At 37.8% G+C, this 22,283-nt stretch overlaps 2 protein-coding genes across 7 annotated transcripts in view; one reads left to right on the top strand and one right to left on the bottom strand.

The window, feature by feature from the left end:
- The window catches only part of HERC4 (HECT and RLD domain containing E3 ubiquitin protein ligase 4), a 138,243-nt gene extending 128,490 nt beyond the window's left edge, over positions 1–9,753 (top strand). For all 5 annotated transcript variants that reach the window (XM_032423959.1, XM_032423958.1, XM_032423961.1 and 2 more), the window contains 3 exons: positions 1,050–1,233; positions 5,872–5,974; positions 7,640–9,753. In XM_032423959.1, the coding sequence (XP_032279850.1) occupies positions 1,050–1,233; positions 5,872–5,974; positions 7,640–7,848 (496 nt within the window). In that variant the 3' untranslated portion in view covers positions 7,849–9,753. The remainder of the gene's footprint in view (positions 1–1,049; positions 1,234–5,871; positions 5,975–7,639) is intronic.
- Positions 9,754–12,106: 2,353 nt separating this feature from the next.
- SIRT1 (sirtuin 1) overlaps positions 12,107–22,283 on the bottom strand; it is a 29,839-nt gene continuing 19,662 nt past the window's right edge. Inside the window, exons 6-7 of one of the 2 annotated variants that reach the window (XM_032423778.1) lie at positions 21,548–22,111; positions 12,107–14,819 (exon numbers count right to left, since the gene is read on the bottom strand). In XM_032423778.1, the coding sequence (XP_032279669.1) occupies positions 14,491–14,819; positions 21,548–22,111 (893 nt within the window). In that variant the 3' untranslated portion in view covers positions 12,107–14,490. The remainder of the gene's footprint in view (positions 14,820–21,547; positions 22,112–22,283) is intronic. The other variant, XM_032423777.1, reaches the window with a different exon arrangement.

Below are 22,283 nucleotides of genomic sequence, written 5' to 3'. Positions count from 1 at the left end.
AATTATTTCATAATTTGCTGAGATGATTATCTGTAGATAACTGAATTTGCCAATATTCCCATTTGTAGAATTATCCTTTTTAATTTGGAAGACAGGCATATAAAATATTGAAATCCTCTGGTACCCATTCTCATTATTTGTTTGACTAGATAGCTGCATAAAATATTTGTGGCTAACAGAACAAATTGAATAAAACCATAGTGCAATTACTGGGTTACTGGGTAAAGGGACTTTTTTCCTTTATAGTTTCCTTTTCTATCGTAGTGATAACAGGCAGGAAAAAGCATCAGAAGTGTTTGTGTGTGTATGGGTACATATGTGTATACACACATACTTTTGAAAAGAAAACTGTACTTGTAATATTTAATGATTATCCTAAAAGAGTGCTTAATAAACCTTTCAGGTATTTAGTTTTTAAAATAAATTTTGTTGGGACACCTGGCTTGCTTAGTCAGTAGAGCATGTGACTCTTAATCTTAGGGTCATGAGTTCAAGACCCACGTTAGGCATAGAGCCTACTTAAAAAAAAATTAAAAAATAAATTTTGTTTTCAGATTCCTTGAAACCCGAGGAAAAACAGACTGTTGTTTGTCTAATAGTCTGAATCCCAAAGCTCTCATTTTTTTATCACCTGATATTTTTAACAGATGACTCTCTTTAGGGATACATGTGGAGTGGTGCATATAAATCTCAATAGTTTGTGAGTATTGAAAAATTATTTTGATAGACATTTGTGTTGTCATTCTTCCCATTAGGAAATGACGCATTAGGAAATGACGTTTCACTTCGGAATAGCCTCATTTACATTGGGCTGTGAATGATAAATTAAGTCTTCATGCCTCCTAGATAATACTGGATTTTTGTGTAGAAAGAATAATAAACTTCTCGTTAAAGACTTTGTCCCCTTAGAATCCTAGTCATACTTTCTCAGTTTGAAAGATAAGTAACAAAAAGTACAGGAGCACTCAAACTTTTAATGAGACTACGTATCTATTCTCCATAAAAAAAGATTTTTATATTCTCTGCCATGTGTGCCTTTTCATTTCTAGGCAGGAGTTTGTTGATGCTTATGTGGATTACATATTCAATAAATCAGTGGCTTCCTTGTTTGATGCTTTCCATGCGGGCTTTCATAAGGTCTGTGGAGGAAAGGTCCTTCAACTCTTCCAGCCAAATGAACTACAAGCAATGGTTATTGGAAATACAAATTATGATTGGAAGGAACTGGAAAAGGTAGGGGAAAACAAATCTATGAAATTGTTTTAATGGAAAGGCAAAGGAAAATATGGTTTATTGATGGAAAAATTGCCCTCTCACTTACTGTTTTCCATTTTACACTATTACTGTCCTATTTACAGGAAAACACTGTACCCTTCTTACTCCACAATGAATGAATTTTAGTTGTATATGAGTTAGATAGCATTTTTGTATTTGTGGTAGTGATAGCTTTCGTATGAAAAATTATGTCATTTATGACAGAGGTCAGATAGAAGTCCCAGCTAAAACTGAGTTTTCATTCTGCCCAATCATAGGAAAACCATTATGAAAAGCACTCACATTGCATAAGATCATTGTTTTTTTTTTTCTGATTACTCTCAATGTTAAATTTTTTAGCAGAGAGTAAATAATATTCATGATCTTCATCACTAGTGCCTTAGCCAATAAAGGGATTTTTAGGAAGAAGATTGGGAATTTTTAAACTACTTTTTCCTTTTCCTTCTTCTCTATACAAAGAATTCTCATATATTTCTTCAGATAAACATTGAATAAAAAGTGCTAGATTAGGGGCGCCTGGGTGGCTCAGTCATTAAGTGTCTGCCTTCGGGCTCAGGTCATGATCCCAGGGTCCTGGGATCGAGCCCCACATCGGACTCCCTGCTCCGCGGGAAGCCTGCTTCTCCCTCTCCCACTCCCCCTGCTTGTGTTCCCTCTCTCGCTGTGTCTCTCTCTGTCAAATAAATAAATAAAATCTTAAAAAAAAAAAAGTGCTAGGTTAGATCAGCTTTGAGAAAGATGTATATAAGTTTGACTTACAAGTTTTTCCATCTTTGTTCTGTACCCCTGAAGCAAACAATACATTATATGTTAATTTAAAAAAATTCAACACACACACAATAAGTTTTTCCATCTTTGTAATCTAGAAAACCTCTGATACAATTTTTGCATAAGGAGTTTGATACAGGGCGCCTGGGTGGCTCAGTCGTTAGGCGTCTGCCTTCGGCTCAGGTCATGATCCCAGCGTCCTGGGATCGAGCCCCACGTCGAGCTCCCTGCTGAGCAGGGGAGTCTGCTTCTCCCACTCTCTCTCCCTCTCCCCCTGCTCCTATGCTCTCTCTCTCCCCCTTACTCTCTCAAATAAATAAATAAAAGTTTGATACATAACAGCACCTATTAAGTTAGCTAACATTACAAAATACAGTTAAGTCTCACAAGGATACAAAGCATTGGGAACTTTGATACACTGCTGGTGGAAATACAGTGGTATGGCCACTTTGGAAACAGTTTGGCATTTTCTTAAAAGTTGAATATTCACTTACTACATGAGCTAGCAGTTCCACTCTAAGGTATTAAGTTATGTTCACACAAAAATCTGTAAACAAGGGGGTATGGGGCATTATTGTTTTAATGGGTATGGAGTTTTGGTTTAGCCAAAGGAAGAGTTCTGGAGATGAATGGTCGTGGCGGTTGCATAACAGTACCAAACTGTACACTTAAAAAGGGTTAAGATGGTAAACTTTGTTAGAGGTATTTTACCACAGTCTTTCTTAATTGTGTTTTTAAAAATCTGCAAACATGTCAAAAACTGGAAAAAACCCAGATGTGCTTCAGTGGGTAAATGGATAAACCAACCTAGGGTATATCCATACAGTAGAATACCACTGAGCAATAAAAAGGGATACACTCCTGATACGCGCAAGGCTGGGATGACTCAGAGTCCTTATGGAGTGTGAAGAAGCCAGTCTCAAAGGATTATATATTGTATGATTCCATGTATAGGACATTTCTGAAAAGACAAAACTATGGTGAACTGGGGCTAGGGGTAGAGGGAGTATGTGTTGGGAGAGGGTAGCACAAGAGAGTTCTTTGGGGTGATGGAAGTGTTTAGTATCCTGATTGTGGTGGTAGGTACACGAGTCGTTACATGTGCTTAAAACTCACAGAACTATACACACACCAGAAAAAGCCAATTTTACTGTGTAATAATTTAGGGAATACATTTTTTAATTTAAAAACAATTAGGACTTGTAGTTAAACACACTAGAATAAACACATTTATCTCTGCTCCTTTCCAAAATCTCACTAGAATGACAATAAAGGAATAAAAATAGGAATACACAGAGAAAACGTAAAAATACCATAACAAGAGAAAAAAATAGTTTTGGAAGACAGAAAATACATGGATGGATGAGTGATGAGTGACTAGAGCAAAGAAGGTTGAATTCTAAGCCTCCTGAGGAATAGGGTTTTTAAGAGGCAACCCATTTCACACCCTAGAATTTCTAAAGGCTCAGGAATTGGTACATCATGTTACTGTGGTAGCAGGATGCATGGTTAGGCTAAAAGCAATAGAATTACTTCACAGCTAATTTAAGGAATTGTTAGACTTCTCAGGTTCTCTCTCTTACCCAACAAAAGACAGCTCTAGGGAAAGCCACAGAATCTGGGAAACCAGGAATAACTGAGGAAAGCTGATAGGCAAGCTTAAATCCTCCAGGAAGGAGATTGGAGATTTCTTTTTTTGGTTAAATTGATCTGCTAAAGAGAGGAAAGCTGCACTGTCCTTAAGGAGACCTCAGTGGAAATGGATTCCACCTCCAGTCACCCTAAAATGAAAATGATACAATGGCCTCTCATCACACTTTACATCCTACACAATTTGTCCCTTTTGCCTCCTATCATTCTTCTTCTCACTTAACACTACTTGAGCCTTAATGGCCTCTTTGCTGAGCCAGTCTTGGGGCCTTTCTATTTGCTATTCCCTATGCCTGGAACTCTTTTCACCTGGTAATTCCAAAAGGGTTCTTGTCCTTACTTCTTTTATGTCTTTACACCTTCTCAGACACGTTTACTGGCTAACATCTAAAACTTGAGTGTTCACACACACACACACCCACACTCATACCCTGTCTCCCTTCCCTGCTTTATTTTCTCTTTGAATTTGACTTAATATAAATTTTACAATTTTAATTGTCGTCACTGTCTGTTGCTTCTTCGCCCCACTACAATGTAAGCGCCATGAAGGCAGGATTTTTGTCTCTTTGTTCACTGCTATATTCCCAGAGCCTAGAAGAGCACTCAGTAAGTACTTAAAACCTCGCTTGAAGATAAAATTGATAGAAATACTCATTTAGTAAGATGGTGGTTTAGTATATTTTAGTGTACTTAGTATACTTTGGTTTCTTCCATTGTATATGTGATTCATTATAATTTCAGTGATTACGATTTGTGACTTTAAATGCTCTTTCTTTCATCAGGACTGTGTACACATTTCCCCAAAACCATTCAGAGGTTTTTTTTAAAAGGGAAAAAAAGAAAAAACTTCAGCCATTCTCCTTTCATTCCCCACTAACATGCTCACAGACTATAATTCATACCCATTAATCCGTTAATTGATTGCTAAAATTTCAGCCATTTTCTCCAAACCTGTTTACAAATAAATAGCAACTATTTTGTAGATTTCAAGAGATCAGTCATTGAGATAATCATGGCTACAAATAGAGCCCAAAATTTTAAGAAGCCCATTAGCAAATACTTATTGAGCCCCTATGGATACGTAGTACTACACAAGAGATTAGGGAGACATCAGTAAATAAGATTGAAACATGGTCTTTGCCCTGTAATAAGGAAGGTAGACATTAAATAATTTAACTCTGATGAATACAAAGGAAGAGTGTTCAGTGAATAGTATATAAAGAGGAGCTTAACCTAGGCTACACAAATCTGGGAAAGCATCTCAGTAGATGGTGGTCTCTACAAGTAAGGACTTTGTTCACTGCAGTTTCCCCAGGGCTCCAAATTTTGACTAAAACTCTATCTGTTGAATGAATCAATGAATGAATTTGGGGACGTTTAGTCTGAGTCCTAAAGGATAAATAGAAATTAGCCTGATGAGCAAAGGAAGAAGGAGGATGTGTTTAAGAGGTCTAGGCTGAGAGAACAGTGTGTCCAAAGGCCCTGATGCTGGAAGGTTCTAAGAACTAAAATTTAAGGCCAACTGTGGCTAGATTTTAAAGAACACTTTACAGCGTAAGATTTACTCCCTCTCTCCTTTCTACTCACCTTTTCTTAGTGCTAGTATTTTTTCTAAAGGAGAAGTACGCTAGCTCCATTGCTGCAGATTACCCCAAAATTTAGTGGCTTAAAAGTAACAGTGAACATTTATTTTCCCACTTCCTGTGGGTTAGGATTTCAGGAATGGCTTAAGCTGGGTCGTTTTAACTTAGGGGTCTCTCATGAGATTGCAGTCAAGATACTGATTGGTGCTTTAGTCATCTGAAGACTTGATTAAAGATAGGTTCCCTTCCAAGACAGTTCACTCACAAGACTGTTGGCTAAAAGCCTACTGTCTCACTATGAGGACCTCTCCATAGGGCTCTTTGTCCTCTTGAAATGGCACCTGGCTCTCCCCAGAGTGAATGATCAAAGAGGTTGAAGCCACAGAGTTTATGATTTAGCCTCAGAAGTCATAATGATTACAGAGTCAAGCCTATACACTGTGGGAGGGGCTACACAAGGGCATGAGCAGTAGGAGGCAGGGATCATTAGGGGCCATTAGGGGCCATTGTGGAAATTGACCACCACAGAAAATTTGTCAGATTCAAGACAAAACTAACATCACTTAATATTAATGAAAGATTATGTTGTTTTTAGAATACAGAATACAAAGGGGAATATTGGGCAGAACATCCAACGATAAAAATTTTTTGGGAAGTATTTCATGAATTACCATTGGAAAAGAAAAAACAATTTCTGTGTAAGTATTTCTAACTGGTCCTATGTTTTATGGGAAATGGAATTAACGATTAAACTGTTTTTGTAGGAGATTAATTGATTACTTTGTTGGATAAGGTTTTTTCCTTATTAGTATTATTCCAAGGTACTGTTTTTAATTTTCAGTTAGAGTAAATTTTTGATCTGCATCCTTATTTTGAAAGCTACATTCAATTTGCCTCAGATAGAATTGGTTCTTTCAAATGAAAACAAACTCTAACACTGATTACAATCAACTAAGGTTGTGATTCCTTTTAGAATTTCTAAAATAGGGGACGCCTGGGTGGCTCAGTCATTAAACGTCTGCCTTCGGCTCAGGTCATGATCCCAGGGTCCTGGGATCGAGCCCCTCATCGGGCTCCCTGCTCCGCGGGAAGCCTGCTTCTCCCTCTCCCACTCCCCCTGCTTGTGTTCCCTCTCTCGCTATGTATCTCTCTGTCAGGTAAATAAAACTAAAAAAAAAAAAAATTTTTTTTTCTAAAAAAGATTTCTGGAGGATAGCTTTTTTCCTTGTTCAGTCTCCATTTTTTTTTTTTTTGGCTTCTGCATCAAAACTTTGGGAATTTCTGTAGAAAATAGAACTTTTGTAGGACTCTGTACCTATTTATAACCTAATTTGTGTGTCTTTCATCTGTTAAATGTGTATTCTAATTGAAATGACACTGCTTATGTTTGTTTTTTGGTTTTTTTTTTTTTTAATTTAAATTTTGTGTACAGCGCAGTATTGGCTTCTGGCGTAGAATTCAGTGATTCGTCACTTAAATTCAGCAGCCAGTGCTCATCATAACAAGTGCCCTCCTTCATACCCCTCACCCATCTGGTGCATCCCCCACCCACCTCTCTTCCAACCCTCACTTTGTTCTCTATCATTTAGACTCACTTATGGCTTGTTTCCCTCTCTCCTTTCTTTTCTTTTCTCCCTTCCCATATGTTCATCTGTTTTCTTTCTTAAATTCCATGTATGTGTGGGATCATACAGTATTTGTCTTTCTCTGACTTATTTCGATTAGCATAATACACTCCACCTCCATCCACGTCTTTGCAAATGGCAAGATTTCATTCTTTTGATGGCTGAGTAATATTCCATTGTATATATAGACCACATCTTCTTTATCCATTCATCAGGAAATGCCGCTCCCTTTGATATTCCTGCTATTGCCAAGAATATTTCTGTCAATCTCTTTTTGACAGTTGAAATAAAAATCTTGGCTAAATTATTTTGTATAGTGTAAGGATGACAAGTCTTAAGTGATTTGAGTTTTAGCTGTCCATTATACATTTTATTCAAAAATGTTAGAAACAAAACAGATTGAAAAAGGAATCATAATCACAACTGCATTTTGTATTTGAGCTGCAGACTAAATGGCTATTCCCAAAAGAATGGCTCTCAAATGTTTTGTCAGGGACAAGAGTCATTTATTCATCAAACATTTATTAAGCATCTCCTGTGTGCTAACATTAAGATTACACTTTTAAAGAAAAAAATACTGTACGGATATATAGTTAGTATGTCCCAAAATCAGGCTTCCATAAATCTGGAGATAGGCTTCATTAGAGTAAATGTAAATTGCCATGGTGGCTGTACTAAATAGGTACTCTATATTGTTTTGATAAAAGTGGTTGGCTGAATGATTTTTTTTCTTGGTAGTATTTTTGACAGGTAGTGATCGCATTCCTATTCTTGGTATGAAGAGTCTAAAACTAGTCATCCAGTCAACAGGAGGTGGCGAGGAATATCTCCCAGTTTCCCATACCTGTTTTAATCTTCTGGATCTTCCAAAATACAAAGATAAAGAAACTCTACGCTCTAAACTGATTCAAGCAATTGATCATAATGAAGGCTTCAGTTTAATATAACTTTGGAAATAATAACTAATCAGTTAGTTTATTGCAAAAGCATTAAACTATTTGTGTTTTTCTTGTGGTGATGAATTCAGCAAGGTGACAGAGGTACTATTATAATTCTTACTTGCAAAATGTTTAATGCTATGAGTATTCATGAAAGCCAAAAAATATTAATGGAAAATGAACAAACTGTGTTAATATTAAACTTATTGTACAGAACCATGGATTTTTTTTTTGCCATCTTCCAATAAACATACAAGTATTGTGAATACATTAAAGTTTTACTAACATGAATTTTAAGAGTTTGCATATTTCACAAATAATCTGGTGTGTGAGTGCATGGAAATATTGCTTAATTTTCAATCACTGAGTGAAAAACCTTTATCTTTGGCCTGCAATAGTCATTCGATTATTTTTTCATTTTGTAAATAATGTTAAGTTTTGTAATAAAATAGTTATGTTCTGATACCAGTACAGTTTCTATGGTTGTAATTGAACTGAGCTAAAAGGATTAACAATTATGATTAAATCTTATTCTGAGAATCTGTAAAAGCAAAAAATTAGCATGATGAAACATAACCTTTGCTTTTTTACTAGAATAAATATCCTTGTGCAAATCTAAATTACAGATAGGAGTTACTTAAATAACTTGTAGTTCTTTCCTTTTGTGAACCTGGAGATGCTACTGATAAATGGGAGGTTATCAGTAAAGCTTGATATTTGGTACTAGAAGAACTTTGTCCTACAACTGCCAGCAATAGAAACTGGCTACTTTGAGAACCAGCCACTGGCTTATAGCTTCCAAAACTACTGATGCTGCAGGTTGGTATTTAGTCAGAATTTTCAGTGCTTTGGAACTATTTCCTTGAATTTTTAGAAACAAATCTTAACACAATTTTTATGGTGCTGATGCTTAGTTATCTCCTGTGATTAACTGTGAGTTGATGCAACCCATGTGACTTTCTGCTATAATGCAAATATTTATTTTTTAAATTTATTTTTTAAGCCGTGAAAATTGTTTAAGTAATAAAGATTTATTGGTTTAATACTTAGCCTTTCAGTGGTTCTCATGTAAGATTCAGAATGCCTCAATGTCTCAGGAAAGGTCTTTAAATTTTGGATTGAGTATTACCATTGCCATACAAACTGTCTGTTTTACAGAGATCTCCAGTTTTCTTAGCTATAATTCCAAAATCCAGAACAAATCTGAAAAAAATTTGTGTATCTCATTTTGCAGCAAAACTCGAATTGTTGAGGCTATTATTTATGGTATTAAATGAGACTATTTGTACATTTTTTTTGTACATTTTACTGTGGTGATATTAATAGGTTTGATTTATTTAGTGTGTTTGATCTTAGATGCTGCCTCAGACCCCTGTGGGGTGCTTTAAAAAATTCGTTAACATTCGTAATTCCAAAATGCAAATGAGCCCAAGTATTTTGGAGACGGGATTGTGGACCTGTACTTTTCAGTTTAACTTAAGAACTTCCACTGGTAAGCCATAGGTGTCTTTTTATATAGAGGGAAGCCCTTAAGCATAAGTATTCTCACATACAATAATTTAGCTCAAATTAGCACTCTCCCTCTGAAAATTCATTTTGTACTGTTTCCCTGTGTATCCATTTCTTGAGGGTAGTGATTGTTCACATTGAAAACACATGTGTATGTGTAAGATGATTTTTTTTTAGTAACCTCTATGCTAGGTACTGATCTGTGAAATAGCAGCCACTTTGGATTAATACAGATGGATTTCATTGAACAAATATTTTAACAAGGAACTGGCACATCTTATCTAGGAGCACAACAGTACAAGGCTTAATTTGGGTAAGTCTTATTATACTCTTCTCCCTCTGTTGCTGCAAGACATACAGTAAGTAGCATTAACAGCAGGGAGATTCATGGTAGAAAATTAAAATACCATTGAAGATTTTTCAAATTGCTGTTTGCTTTTTTAAAAATAGCATGAGGGGCACCTGGGTGGCTCAGTCAGTTAAGCATCCAACTTTTTTTTTTTTTTTTTAATTTTTTTTGTTTTTATTTATTTATTCATGAGAGTCAGAGAGAGAGATAGAGAGAGGCAGCGGCAGAGGGAGAAGCAGGCTCCCCTCCTAGCAGGGAGCCCGATGCGGGACTCGATCCCAGGACCCTGGGATCGTGACCTGAGCCGAAGGCAGATGCTTAACCATCTGAGCCACCCAGGCACCCCTAAGCATCCAACTCTTGATCTCAGCTCAGGTCTTGTTCTCAGGGTCGTGAGTTCGAGCTCTGCACTGGGCTCCACACTGGGTATGGAGCCTGTAAAAAAAAAAAAAATAGCGGGGCGCCTGGGTGGCTCAGTCATTAAGCGTCTGCCTTCGGCCCAGCATCCTGGGATCGAGCCCCGCATCGGGCTCCCTGCTCCGCGGGAAGCCTGCTTCTCCCTCTCCCACTCCTCCTGCTTGTGTTCCTGCTCTCTCTCTGTCAAATAAATAAAATCTTTAAAAAAAAAATAGCAAGAAAAATATCTTGAGCTTTGTAGATTAGTGTAGAAAATAAGCAGATAACTGAGTTCACTAAATTATAAAGACTGATTATGGAGTGGACTAAACTTGAAAATATTTGGCTTCCAATAAAGATCTACTAGTAAGAGCAATTATGTTTGTAGCTCCTGTCTGATGAAGTGGTAGAACCAAGACACATTGCATGCAACAAAACCAGAATGCAGTTTTTTAAAACTGGAGACTTGCAATAAAGTCCTAGCCTTTCTTACATTTTGTTTTTACGGCATTTAGTTTAACAAAAAGTCCTCAAAGTGTAATAGGGCGGTCTTCCCCTGAAGGAGTGTATGGCAAGCTGAGAGCGAGGGCAGATGTTCTGTTCTCAGCCACTTTCCTGCTCCCTAGCTCTTTTGCACTTTGGCCATCCATATTCCTTATGGTAGTTTCCTTATTCATCCTATTTCAATAGCTCCTTTTTTTTTTTTTAAGATTTTAATTTGACAGCACAAGCAGGGGGAGCTGCAGAGGGAGAGGGAGAAGCAGATTCCCCACTGAGGAGGGAGCTTGACTCGATCCCAGGACCCTGAGATCATGACCTGAGGCCGAAGGCAGCTGCTTAACTAACTGAGCCACCCAGGCACCCCGATACCCCCTATTCTTGCCAGTGTTTGCTAATTGGTGAACTACTCCTAGAGATAAATTGAGAAAAGTTTGTTTCATGGAAGTCTACCTTCCCTATGAGGCCAGCCCCTTGGAATGGAGTGTCACACGCAGAAGGGAACACCCCTATTTTTTTCCGTTCTCAATCCTTGTTATACTTTTGAATCACCTGGAGGTACCTTTAATACTATGCACAGGCCTCCTTAGGCCAATTAAATGTTCTCTAAGGAGTGATGCCCAGGTTATATATTTTTTTAAAGAATTTGACAGAGACACAGCGAGAGAGGGAACACAAGCAGGGGGAATGGGAGAGGGGGAAGGCTTCCCGGGAGCAGGGAGCCAGATGTGGGGCTCGATCCCAGAACCCTGGGATCATGACCTGAGCCAAAGGCAGACGCTTAACGACTGAGCCACCCAGGCGCCCCAGGTTATACTTTTTTAAAAGTTTCCCAGGCAATTTAATAGTCACAGTTGAGAGGCACTCAAAGTGGGGAGGAGAGGTCCTTAGACCACTTCTTATTTCTGGTAACATCCTAGCTTAAGGCTTTAGATTTGTTCATTTCTGAGGAGAGGTTATGGTCTGCATACACACACTGCCCTTCTAGGTTACAAGTCTAGGAGTTGAGACTTCTTTCAAATAAAACTTACCAAATAATGCTTCATAGGTGGATGATGTAAACCACCGATTGAAAGCACACCATTTTCTATACCACGATGAGCAGTGCTAAACCATCATGTATCATTAATTAGGGTATTACAACCAGTGAAATATATACTGCATTAAACCAAGGAGACTTGGAATAGTACTAACACAAGGCTTAAAAATTAGCTGTTGTCAAAACATGTACTTAACTACTTAAACTGACCAAACACCACCTTTTAAGGTATGAACTGCCTTCCCATTTTGTGCATATAGTGAATGAAGTCGCTATTTTTATTTTTTATACCTGAGGATGAGATTTTTACAGGTAATTTTTAAAAGATTTTTCCTGACAGACACAGCGAGAGAGGGAACACAAGCAGGGGGAGTGGGAGAGGGAGAAGCAGGCTTCCCGCAGAGCAGGGAGCCCGATGCGGGGCTCGATCCCAGGACCCTGGGATCACGACCTGAGCAGAAGGCAGACGCTTAAAAGACTGAGCCACCCAGGCAGCACTACAGGTAATTTTTCTAGTGAAAACAGGACATACCAGGGCAGAGTACTATTTTAAAATTCACTTCAAAAGTTTGCTGGTGAGGAAGGCAAGAGTCCTGAGAGTAGGAAACTGCCAGTCAAGGCTTTATTCATCACAGAACACTTTCTAAGGGGCATGCTCCTGGCTTCTTGAACGGTACTTTGTCACTCAAGAACTTGAATGAACTAAGGTTTGCAGGTCAGCCTTGAAAAGTTTATACCAAATGTGGTCTGCAGTCATTATTTATTTGTCCACACCTTCCTGTGTTAAGACTTGTGTTATCATCTGTGACGCACTATGCTTTTATAGCATATACACTCTTGAGTTCACTGTATTTCCACTATTCTCTTGTCTTCCTAATACCAAAGTCCTGAACCTATGTCCGGGCTTCTGTATGTCAAGTTCTTAGGCCCTGTCTTGCCTCTCCCCCACTTTTCACCTACAAAGGTTCCTGGGCCTATAACTGAAATACTAGTTTTGAAACTTGGTGAAGCGCCAACTGCTACAACCAGCAGTACCAGTGTTTGCTTATTATTCTGTGAAATTTTATACCTTGAACAATGTAATTTAACAGAAAAAAGTCAAATGACAATTTTAATAGACTTTAAAACAGTGTACAAGTATAAAACACTGGTTTTGTATTTCAAAAGTTGGAGGAAGATATCCAGTCTTAAACAGTCTACAAAACATATGCCAGTAGATTACATAAAAGACTATGTACAATATAAAAAGCTGAAAACAGTCTTCACTGTAAAAATAATTTAAAACAAATTTTTCAATTTAAAATATCATCTATAGCACAAACACACATCATGCAAATGGAAAACTAAATATACTGCATTCTTTAGTGTAGCCAAATAAATTCAGATTGAAACATCTTTTAGGTAGGGAAGTGGCCATTCAATAAAACTTTTCTCTCTGGCAGTAATGGTCCTAGCTGGGTATTTTATGCTTAAAGAACAGCTATATTTCAAACCCTTTTTAAAAATTGTAATAAATACTAAAGCAACATAGGAATACTTTATAATTTGGGAGTAATGTGGGGTAAAGGTCTGGTAAATAAATTGCTCTGTGCAATTTTATAAAGTATGAACTTTTTTTTGAAAGGCTAAGAAGCTTCTGCAGCTGAAAAAGTTTGATCTCTAGTTTTAAGGCAGGCTAAGCTTTTAAATAAAGATGTTATAGGAACTACTTTCATTAACTATTCTGCTACTGCAAGTTACATCACGTTCATCTCCATAATACGAGGCTAGCAGTTTGGTGTCTATTACACCAAATCCTCCCAACAGGAGACATGTACTTACTGAGTTATAATTAACATCTTAGTACTTTGGAACCGTAATCAGGGGCCTGTTGCTCTCCTCATTAATGGAAAAGAAAAGCAGCGGTCCAAAATATTACACTCTCCCCAGATGAAGTACCATTATTATAGGTTCATAAAGGCTTTGCATATTCACATCTTGGCAGTTTAATACTTGTGGGAAAGAATCGATGCAAGCTCTACCACAGTGACAGGTAAACAACAAGGGCAAATATTCTTGAAACTAAGGGTACCCAGACAGGCACTACTGTTTCTAAAGCAATTGAAACATGTCCAAAGCATTTATTTTTTTCAGGTTAGTTTTATAAAGGAGCCAATATAGACATTACTACATGTCCACAGGAAGTACAAAAGCCATCTTCATTTCACCAATACAAGATTCCTGAAACTCTTAGCACCAAGTCTTACTTTAAAAAGCAAAGACAACTGAGTGCTCTCCCACATATTGTTGACTTCCTTCTACACACTGCATGCCATGTGATTTTTAAAAAGTTAGCTGCCACAAGTTTTGGAAAATGCCAGTGTTTAAAAATAGGTAATTGTGCTAATAAAGAATCAAAAGTTTTAGCAGAACAGACATTTAAGGAGTTCAAACCATTCAATGTTACAAAGAAAAGTGTGAAAATACCATTCTTTGGTCTAGATAAGCTGTTCCCTTTACATTAATTTAACATTCCAATGGCTTTTGAAAACTTTAAAATGTTGAAACTCACTAGGCAAGAACAAAATTATATATACATATGGATGTATCATACAAATGAACCTTTAAAAGAAAAGTTCTGACCAATAGGTGATTAAAGATACTTAGTACCCTTCTTTTAAAAAAAGTTAGTGTTGAGTGTACAAGTACAGAAATAAGAAGTTAAAAATTACCCATGGAAAAAAAATCTATTTTACCAGTCTATAAATATTACACCTTTCTGGTTTCCTTGCTCTGTTGAATTCACAAGTAAACATTCATTTTCACATGCTAAAGTTCCTAATGCTGGTGGAACAATTCCTGTACCTGGACAATTATTACATTATGATTTGTTTGATGGATAGTTAATGTCTGTTCCTTCCTGTTTCATGCATATAGCTTCACTGACTGCCTCTTGATCACCTCCACCAATTCCAAATCCAGTTCCTCCAGCTCTCTCATTAACATCAGCTTCATCTTCCAAACCATTGTAAAATTCTTCAATCTCACTTTCATCCTCCAAGTGTTCTTCTAAACTTGGACTCTGGCATGTTCCACTATCACTGTTACTGCCACAAGAACTAGAGGATAAGACGTCATCTTCAGAGTCCGAGTATACCTCAGCGCCATGAAAAATATAACGATTTGGTGGTAAAAACAGATACTGGTTACCTGAAATATAGTAATAAAAGAGAAATAAGTTATTCCCAGTTTTCTAAGACTCATTTGGTCTAATTACAGGTTCCAGCTCTGCCTTTTACCTGCGTGTCATCACTAGAGGCTATTACTATAGTGTTCTTCAAAAACAAAGTGCTCACTCCTAGCTGCAAGTCTTAGTTCTGCCACCAACCAGCTTTGCTATTTGGGCAGTTAATCTCTATGCCTCAATTTCCTCATCCAGAAAATTAAATAATTTTCACAACTCTATCAACTAAGTATGAATAAATGTAGAGAACCATGTTCAATAAAGGTTATTTAACCAACTCCTTTGAACAGAACTCATGACATGAAATATCCAGGCCTGCCTACATTGCTCAATTCATGTTCACTCAATAGAACTTCATTAAAGCACATATTATGCCTTCAAAGCACCATCATTATTTTCAAATAGTTTTTTTTTTTTTTTTTTAAAGATTTTATTTATTTATTTGAGACAGAGAGAATGAGAGAGAGAGAGCACATGAGAGGGGGGAGGGTCAGAGGGAGAAGCAGGCTCCCTGCCGAGCAGGGAGCCCGATGTGGGACTCGATCCAGGGTCTCCAGGATCATGACCTGAGCCGAAGGCAGTCGCTTAACCAACTGAGCCACCCAGGCGCCCTATTTTCAAATAGTTTTAATTCCATAATGGCTTCACCACCTATTCAAAAGTGGTTTGCAGGCAATAGCATCACCTGAGAGTTTATTAGAAGTTCAGATTCTCAGGCCCCACCTAGTGAATCGGAATCTATTTTTACAGAAGTCCTACACAAAGTATGAGAAACACTGACCTAGCACTGGACGTTAACCTTTCTTTAATCCCCTCCCAAATTTGCATTCATAGTTTAAGATGTGACCTATGATGGTAAGGACAATTCCCTCTCTCCCCTAAGCTATGGGTCCCAGGTTTCTGGTGGGAATTTTTAAAGATGAAATAAATTTTCTACCCTTGAATTCATAAGAACAAGTAACTTCTAAACTTAAGCCTGTTTCTACACATAATGTCATATTTATTGCACCACATCCCAGACTGATTCACAAAAGCCTGGCTACTAACATAGTTGATCTGAAGGGACACACCATCTGCCAAGCATATCTAGGTTTCTCTTCAAAATGGCTTTCAAACTTTATACCCCATCATGACCAAGGTTCTCACTTTGAAACAACCTAATACGTGCACAACAATTCTGATCTGAACCCACAAAATTGATTTCACATTCCATGAACAGATCACAAATTGCTATGTGAAAACCATATATTTCCTTCTATTTTGGAAGAATTCTTCTTCAGTTTTCTAAGCTACTAGTGTTATATTTCCATGATTGGAAGAGGGAGTGCCTCTATTCTAGCTACTAACAGAAAAGTCCATCTGCTACTTCTCAGTATCTTTTGTAAGGGGTCCCAGCACATGGCTGTTGTGCATTTTACTATTGTTTTGGTCCATGCTTCTAAAAACTGCTTCATTCTGTGTTAGCCCCTCTGATAAACAGAATAATCTATTATTTCTCAGCCCAAGAATCCTGTACCTATTTTGTTTTTGCCTCCTCTTGGGAACCATCAAGACAGACTTAAAAGTTTGCCTCATATATGCTCCCACATTCTCTTTTTCAACCTTGATCTCACCAACAGAAATCACGGTAAACAAAAATAAGACTAGTGTGGTAATTTGTTTTTAACAGCTGCAGTTTTACACTCTACATCAGTTATCTTTTTTCTCACAATGCTGAAGTATATGCTATTTGATTCCCATTTTTCAGATTAGGAAACAGATTAAATAACTTTGCTCAAAGTAGATCTGAGACAACTCAGGTGTAATTCCAAAGCCTGTCCCTTTAAGGCCTACACTGGTAGAGAAAAATCTAAAGACTGCTCCAGGTTTAATCTTTTGTTTCCTGGGGCCAGCAAAGAGTTTTCTGTTTGACCCATCTGTCAAAAAGATACTCAGAAGAAATCTCCAGTGTTAAAGTCTTCCAGTACATAGGCAGACTGTATATAGTAAATACCAGTATTTACCTGACTATAAACAGTTTTTAAGTAGGCTCCATGCCCAATTTGGGGCTTGAACTTACGACCCTGAGATCAAGAGTCACATGCTCTACCAACTGAGCCAGGTGTCATTAAATGGCAATTTTTCTTCTAGCTCTTGCCACATTTGCAAACATAAGCATTCCTCTATGCTTTTCCTAGTTTCTCCTGGGAAGTTGTCCCTTTTTTTTTTTTTTTTTTTTAAAGATTTTTTATTTATTTATTTGACAGAGAGAGACACAGCAAGAGAGGGAATATAAGCAGGGGGAGTGGGAGAGGGAGAAGCAGGCTTCCCGCTGAGCAGGGAGCCCGATGCGGGCCTCGATCCCAGGACCTGGAATCATGACCTGAGCCGAAGGCAGACGCTTAACGACTGAGCCACCCAGGCGCCCAAGTTGTCCCCTCTTTTAACTCCCTATTTACTGTTCAGACCAAAGTCAGAAGTTAGGTTTTTGAGCTTTTGCACAGCTAAGGAAACAGTCAACAAAACCAAAAGAAAACCAACAGAATGGGAGAAGATATTTGCAAATGACGTATCAGATAAAGGGCTGGTATCCAAAATCTATAAAGAACTTATCAAACTCAACATCCAAAGGGGCGCCTGGGTGGCTCAGTCGTTAAGCATCTGCCTTCGGCTCAGGTCATGATCCCAGGGTCCTGGGATCGAGCCCCGCATCGGGCTCCCTGCTCGGCGGGAAGCCTGCTTCTCCCTCTCCCGCTCCGCCTGCTTGCGTTCCCTCTCTCACTGTGTCTCTCTCTGTCATATAAATAAATAAAATCTTTAAAAAAAAAAAACAAAAAAAACTCAACACCCAAAGTATAATCCCATCAAGAAATGGGCACAAGACATGAATAGACATTTCTGCAAAGACGACATCCAAATGGCCAACAGACACATGAAAAAGTGCTCAACATTGCTCGGCATCAGGGAAATCCAAATCAAAACCTCAATGAGATACCACCTCACACCAGTCAGAGTGGCTAAAATTAACAAGTCGGGAAACGACATGTTGGTGAGGATGCGGAGAAAGGGGAACCCTCCTACACTGTTGGTGGGAATGCAAGCTGGTGCAACCACTCTGGAAAACAGTATGGAGGTTCCTCAAAAAGTTGAAAATAGAGCTACCCTACGACCCAGCAACTGCACTATTTACCCCAAAGATAAAAATGTAGTGATCCGAAGGGGCACCTGCACCCCAATGTTTATAGCAGCAATGTCCACAACAGCCAAACTATGGAAAGAGCCTAGATGTCAATCAACAGATGAATGGATAAAGATGTGGTGTATACACACACACACACACACACAAACAGAAATATTATGCAGCCATCAAAAAAATGAAATCTTGCCATTTGCAAGGATGTGGATGGAACTAGAGGGTATTATGCTAAGCAAAATAAGTCAATCAGAGAAAGACAATTATCATATGATCTCACTAATATGAGGAATCTGAGAAACAAGACAGATGAAACAAGACGAAATCAGGGAGACAAACCATAAGAGACTCTTTTATCTCAGGAAACAAACTGAGGGTTGCTGGAGTGGAGGTGGGGTGGGAGGAATAGGGTGGTTGGGTGATGGACATTGGGGGAGGGTATGTGCTATGGTGAGCGCTGTGAATTGTGTAAGACTGTTGAATCACAGACCTGTACCCCTGAAACAAATAATACATTATGTTAATTTTTAAAAAATTAAAAGAAAAAGCTGGGTTTTTGGAAAGCCTTCTATAACCTAATCCCCTCCAAGTAGCATCTACATTTCTTAATATCACCTATTTTGTTTATTCAGCTATTTTTATAATTATACACAAACATCAAAAGATTGATCACTGTATATCCAGAACTTACTACACAGCGTGCCTGGTATGGAAAAGGTACAAAGGCTTATTCAAATGAACTGAAATTCATTTATGGTAAAGGATTAGAATAAGTAGTATATTGTAAATGGAATGGGACTTTATGTTTTAAGTTGTACAAGATTGTTACATCTAAGTTAGAATATTTTTGCTTTACTTTTATTTCATTAGGATTTTTCACCCTACTACTTGTTAAGAGTTCTTACGTGTCAAAACAGGGTAGATGTGTTGCATTTCTATGCACCAATAATGAAGTAGCAGAAAGGGAAATTAAGCAATCCTATTTACAACTGCATCAAAAACTCAGAGACCTAGAAATAAGTTTAACCAAGGAGGTGAAACACCTACACTGAGAACTGTAAGACATTGATGAAAAGAAACTGAAGAAAACAAATTTAAAGACCTACTATGTTCATGGATTGGAATTAATATTATTAAAACGTCCACATTATTCCAAACAATCTATAGATTCAATGCAATCCCTATCAAAATACCAATAGCATTTTCCACAGAACTGGAATAATCCTAAAATGTTTATGGAACCACAAAGACCCCGAACAGCCAAAGCAATCCTGACAAAGAACAAAACTGGAGGGATCATGCTCCCTGATTTCAAACTATACTATGAAGCTACAGTAATCAAAACAGCATGGTATTAGCACAAAAGTAAGACACAAACCTATGGAACAGAATACAGAGCCCAGAAATAAAACCAGACTTATATGGTCAATTAATCTATGACAAAGAAGGCAAGAATATGCAATGGGGAAAAGACAGTCTATTCAATCAATGGTGTTAGGAACACTAGACAGCTACACACAGAATGAAACTCAAACACTTCCCCACACCACATACAAAAATAAACACAAAATGGATTAAAGACCTAAAAGTAAACAATGGGACTATATCAAACTAAAATTTTACACGTGAAGGAAACCAACAGAATAAAAAGACAACCTACTGACTGGGAGAAGATACTCAGCAAATGTTTCCCATAAAGGGTTAACATCCAGATTATACAAAAAACTATAGCTCAATAGCAAAAACACCCAACCTGATTAAAAAATGGGCAGAGGCGCCAAATAGGGGCACCTGGCTGGCTCAGTCCGTGGAGATTGTGACTCTTAATCCCGGGGTTATTAGTTTGAGCCCCACATTGGGTGAAGGGATTACTTAAAAATAAAATTTTTTTAAAAATGGGTAGAGGCCCCAAATAGACATATTCCCATAGACAATATACAGATGGCCAACAGACACATGAAGATGCTAAACATCATTAACCATCAGGGAAATACAAACTGAAACCTTAATGAGATCACCTAACACCTGTCAAAATAGCTATTATCACAAAGACAAGAAATAACTGTTGGCACAAATATGAAGAAAAAGGAACCCTCATAAACTGCTGGTGGGAAGGTAAACTGGTGCAGCCACTATGGAAAACAGTACAGAGGATCCTTAAGTTAGAAACAGAAAACTAGAAATAAAAATAAATCCAGGGGCGCCTGGGTGGCTCAGTCATTGAGCGTCTGCCTTCGGCTCAGGTCAAGATCCCAGGGTCCTGGGATCGAGCCCCACATCAGGCTCCCTGCTCTATGGGAAGCCTGCTTCTCCCTCTCCCACTCCCCCTGCTTGTGTTCCTTCTCTCGCTGTGTCTGTCAAATAAATAAATAAAATCTTTAAAAAAATAAAAATAAAAATAAATAAATCCAGCAATTCTACTTCTGGGTATTTTCCTTTAGGAAAGCAAAAAACGCTAATTTGAAAAGATACATGTACTGCTATGTTCACTGCAGTATTTATTTACAATAGTCAAGATATGGAAGCAACCTAAATATCCATCGAGATAAATGGATAAAAAAGATGTGTTGTATATAAAGAATGGAATATTACTCAGCCATAAAAAAGAATAAAATCTTGCCATTTGAGACACAGATGGACCTGGAGGGTATTATGCAAAGTAAAATAAGTCAAAGACAAATACCATATAGTTTCACTTATATGTGGAATCTAAAAAAACAAAAGACTCATAAAAACAGAACTGGTGGTTGCCAGAGAAGGGAGGGTGGAGTGTTGTAATAACTTTGTATCGTGACAGTACTACACTTATCATGGTAAGCATTTCCTAAGGTATATAATCACTATGTGGTACACCTGAAACTGATATTATGTGTCAACTATATTTCAATTAAAACAAAACACTGGGTAGAAGCTATTCCTAATATTCTGTTGAGAAGGATCAGAGATGTTTTCTAGATCGGAGACAACACAGCATAGTGGTTAAGAGGACAGGCTTGGAGGATTGACCTGGAATCCAATTTGGCTCTTCCATGTCCTAATTGTTACCTTGCGCAGTCCTTAACCTCTATGGTCCTCAATTTCCCCACCAACAGCAGAGAAGCAGTAACAGTTCCTACTTCATAAGATTAAAATCAAATAATGTATATAAATAAAGCAGCTGCCCTATGGTAACCACTCAAATCTCAGTCATCAGTTCTATCAGCTAAAGCTCACCAGACAATGGCAGAGCACAGTTTATTTTCCAATTTTCTTCTCAATTCAATGCTTACCTTCTCATTCCCTGGAACACAAGGTACAGAGAACATTTTAATTTCTTCCCCTACTGTAAGATACCACTGGTTTAACCTTTTTCTAGCCTAAATTCTCAACTTTACAGTTTCTCTAAACACAACTGTTACATTTAGCTGCATAAAGCTACCCTCTATCAACTAACCTGTCAAAATTGCTTATTTCTTACAAATATTGTTAAAATAATACCTTCAAAACGGTAAAATAAGGATACCTCCAACAGCATTCCCTTACCATCAAGCCGTTTGCTAATCTGCTCCTTTGCAAGTCTAGGTGGCCAGCACTTCCTCACCATGTCAGCAACTGAAGTTCTTTCATTTTTTTCCCCAGTGTTAGAGCCAACGTTCTTCAAATCTGGACTTTCCAACTGTTCAGTAACACTTTCAATGTTCCTAGTAGAATTCTGTCCTTCCTGTGATTTTTCTTCCATACAATCTTTTGATTCGGACACACCAGGATCATCAACATTACTCCTAGTTGCTTGGTCTAAAAGTGTAACAATCGCTGAAGAATCTGGTGGTGAAGTTCTTTCTGGTGAACTTGAGTCTTCTGAAATATTAAGAGGCGTGGGTGGCAAATCTGACAAATGAGCCAACTCTTTTTGTGTTCGTGGAGGTTTTTCAGTAATTTCTGAAAGCTTTACAGGGTTGCAGCAAAGTTTGGCATATTCACCACCTAACCTATGACATAATTCATTTATTATGACATCACAGTCTCCAAGAAGCTCTACATCAAAATGCAGATGAGGCAAAGGTTCTCTATTTATTAATATCTGAGGCACTTCATGGGGTATGGAACCTAAAAAGAAGATGAAAAATACGTAAGGAAAAGGTAAGGCAGCTAATAAAACCACAACAAATACACTATGCCAAAATTTAACATGCTCCCAATACCAAAAAAGAAACCCACCGCTACTACTTAACCAAGCCATCACATTTCATCAAGCTATCAAATAAACAGATGGGCAGTT

Source organism: Phoca vitulina, unplaced genomic scaffold, assembly GCF_004348235.1.
Source record: "Phoca vitulina isolate PV1807 unplaced genomic scaffold, GSC_HSeal_1.0 scaffold29, whole genome shotgun sequence".
NCBI classification, from domain to species: Eukaryota; Metazoa; Chordata; class Mammalia; order Carnivora; family Phocidae; genus Phoca; species Phoca vitulina.
This window is presented reverse-complemented; position numbering and strand designations above follow the sequence as displayed.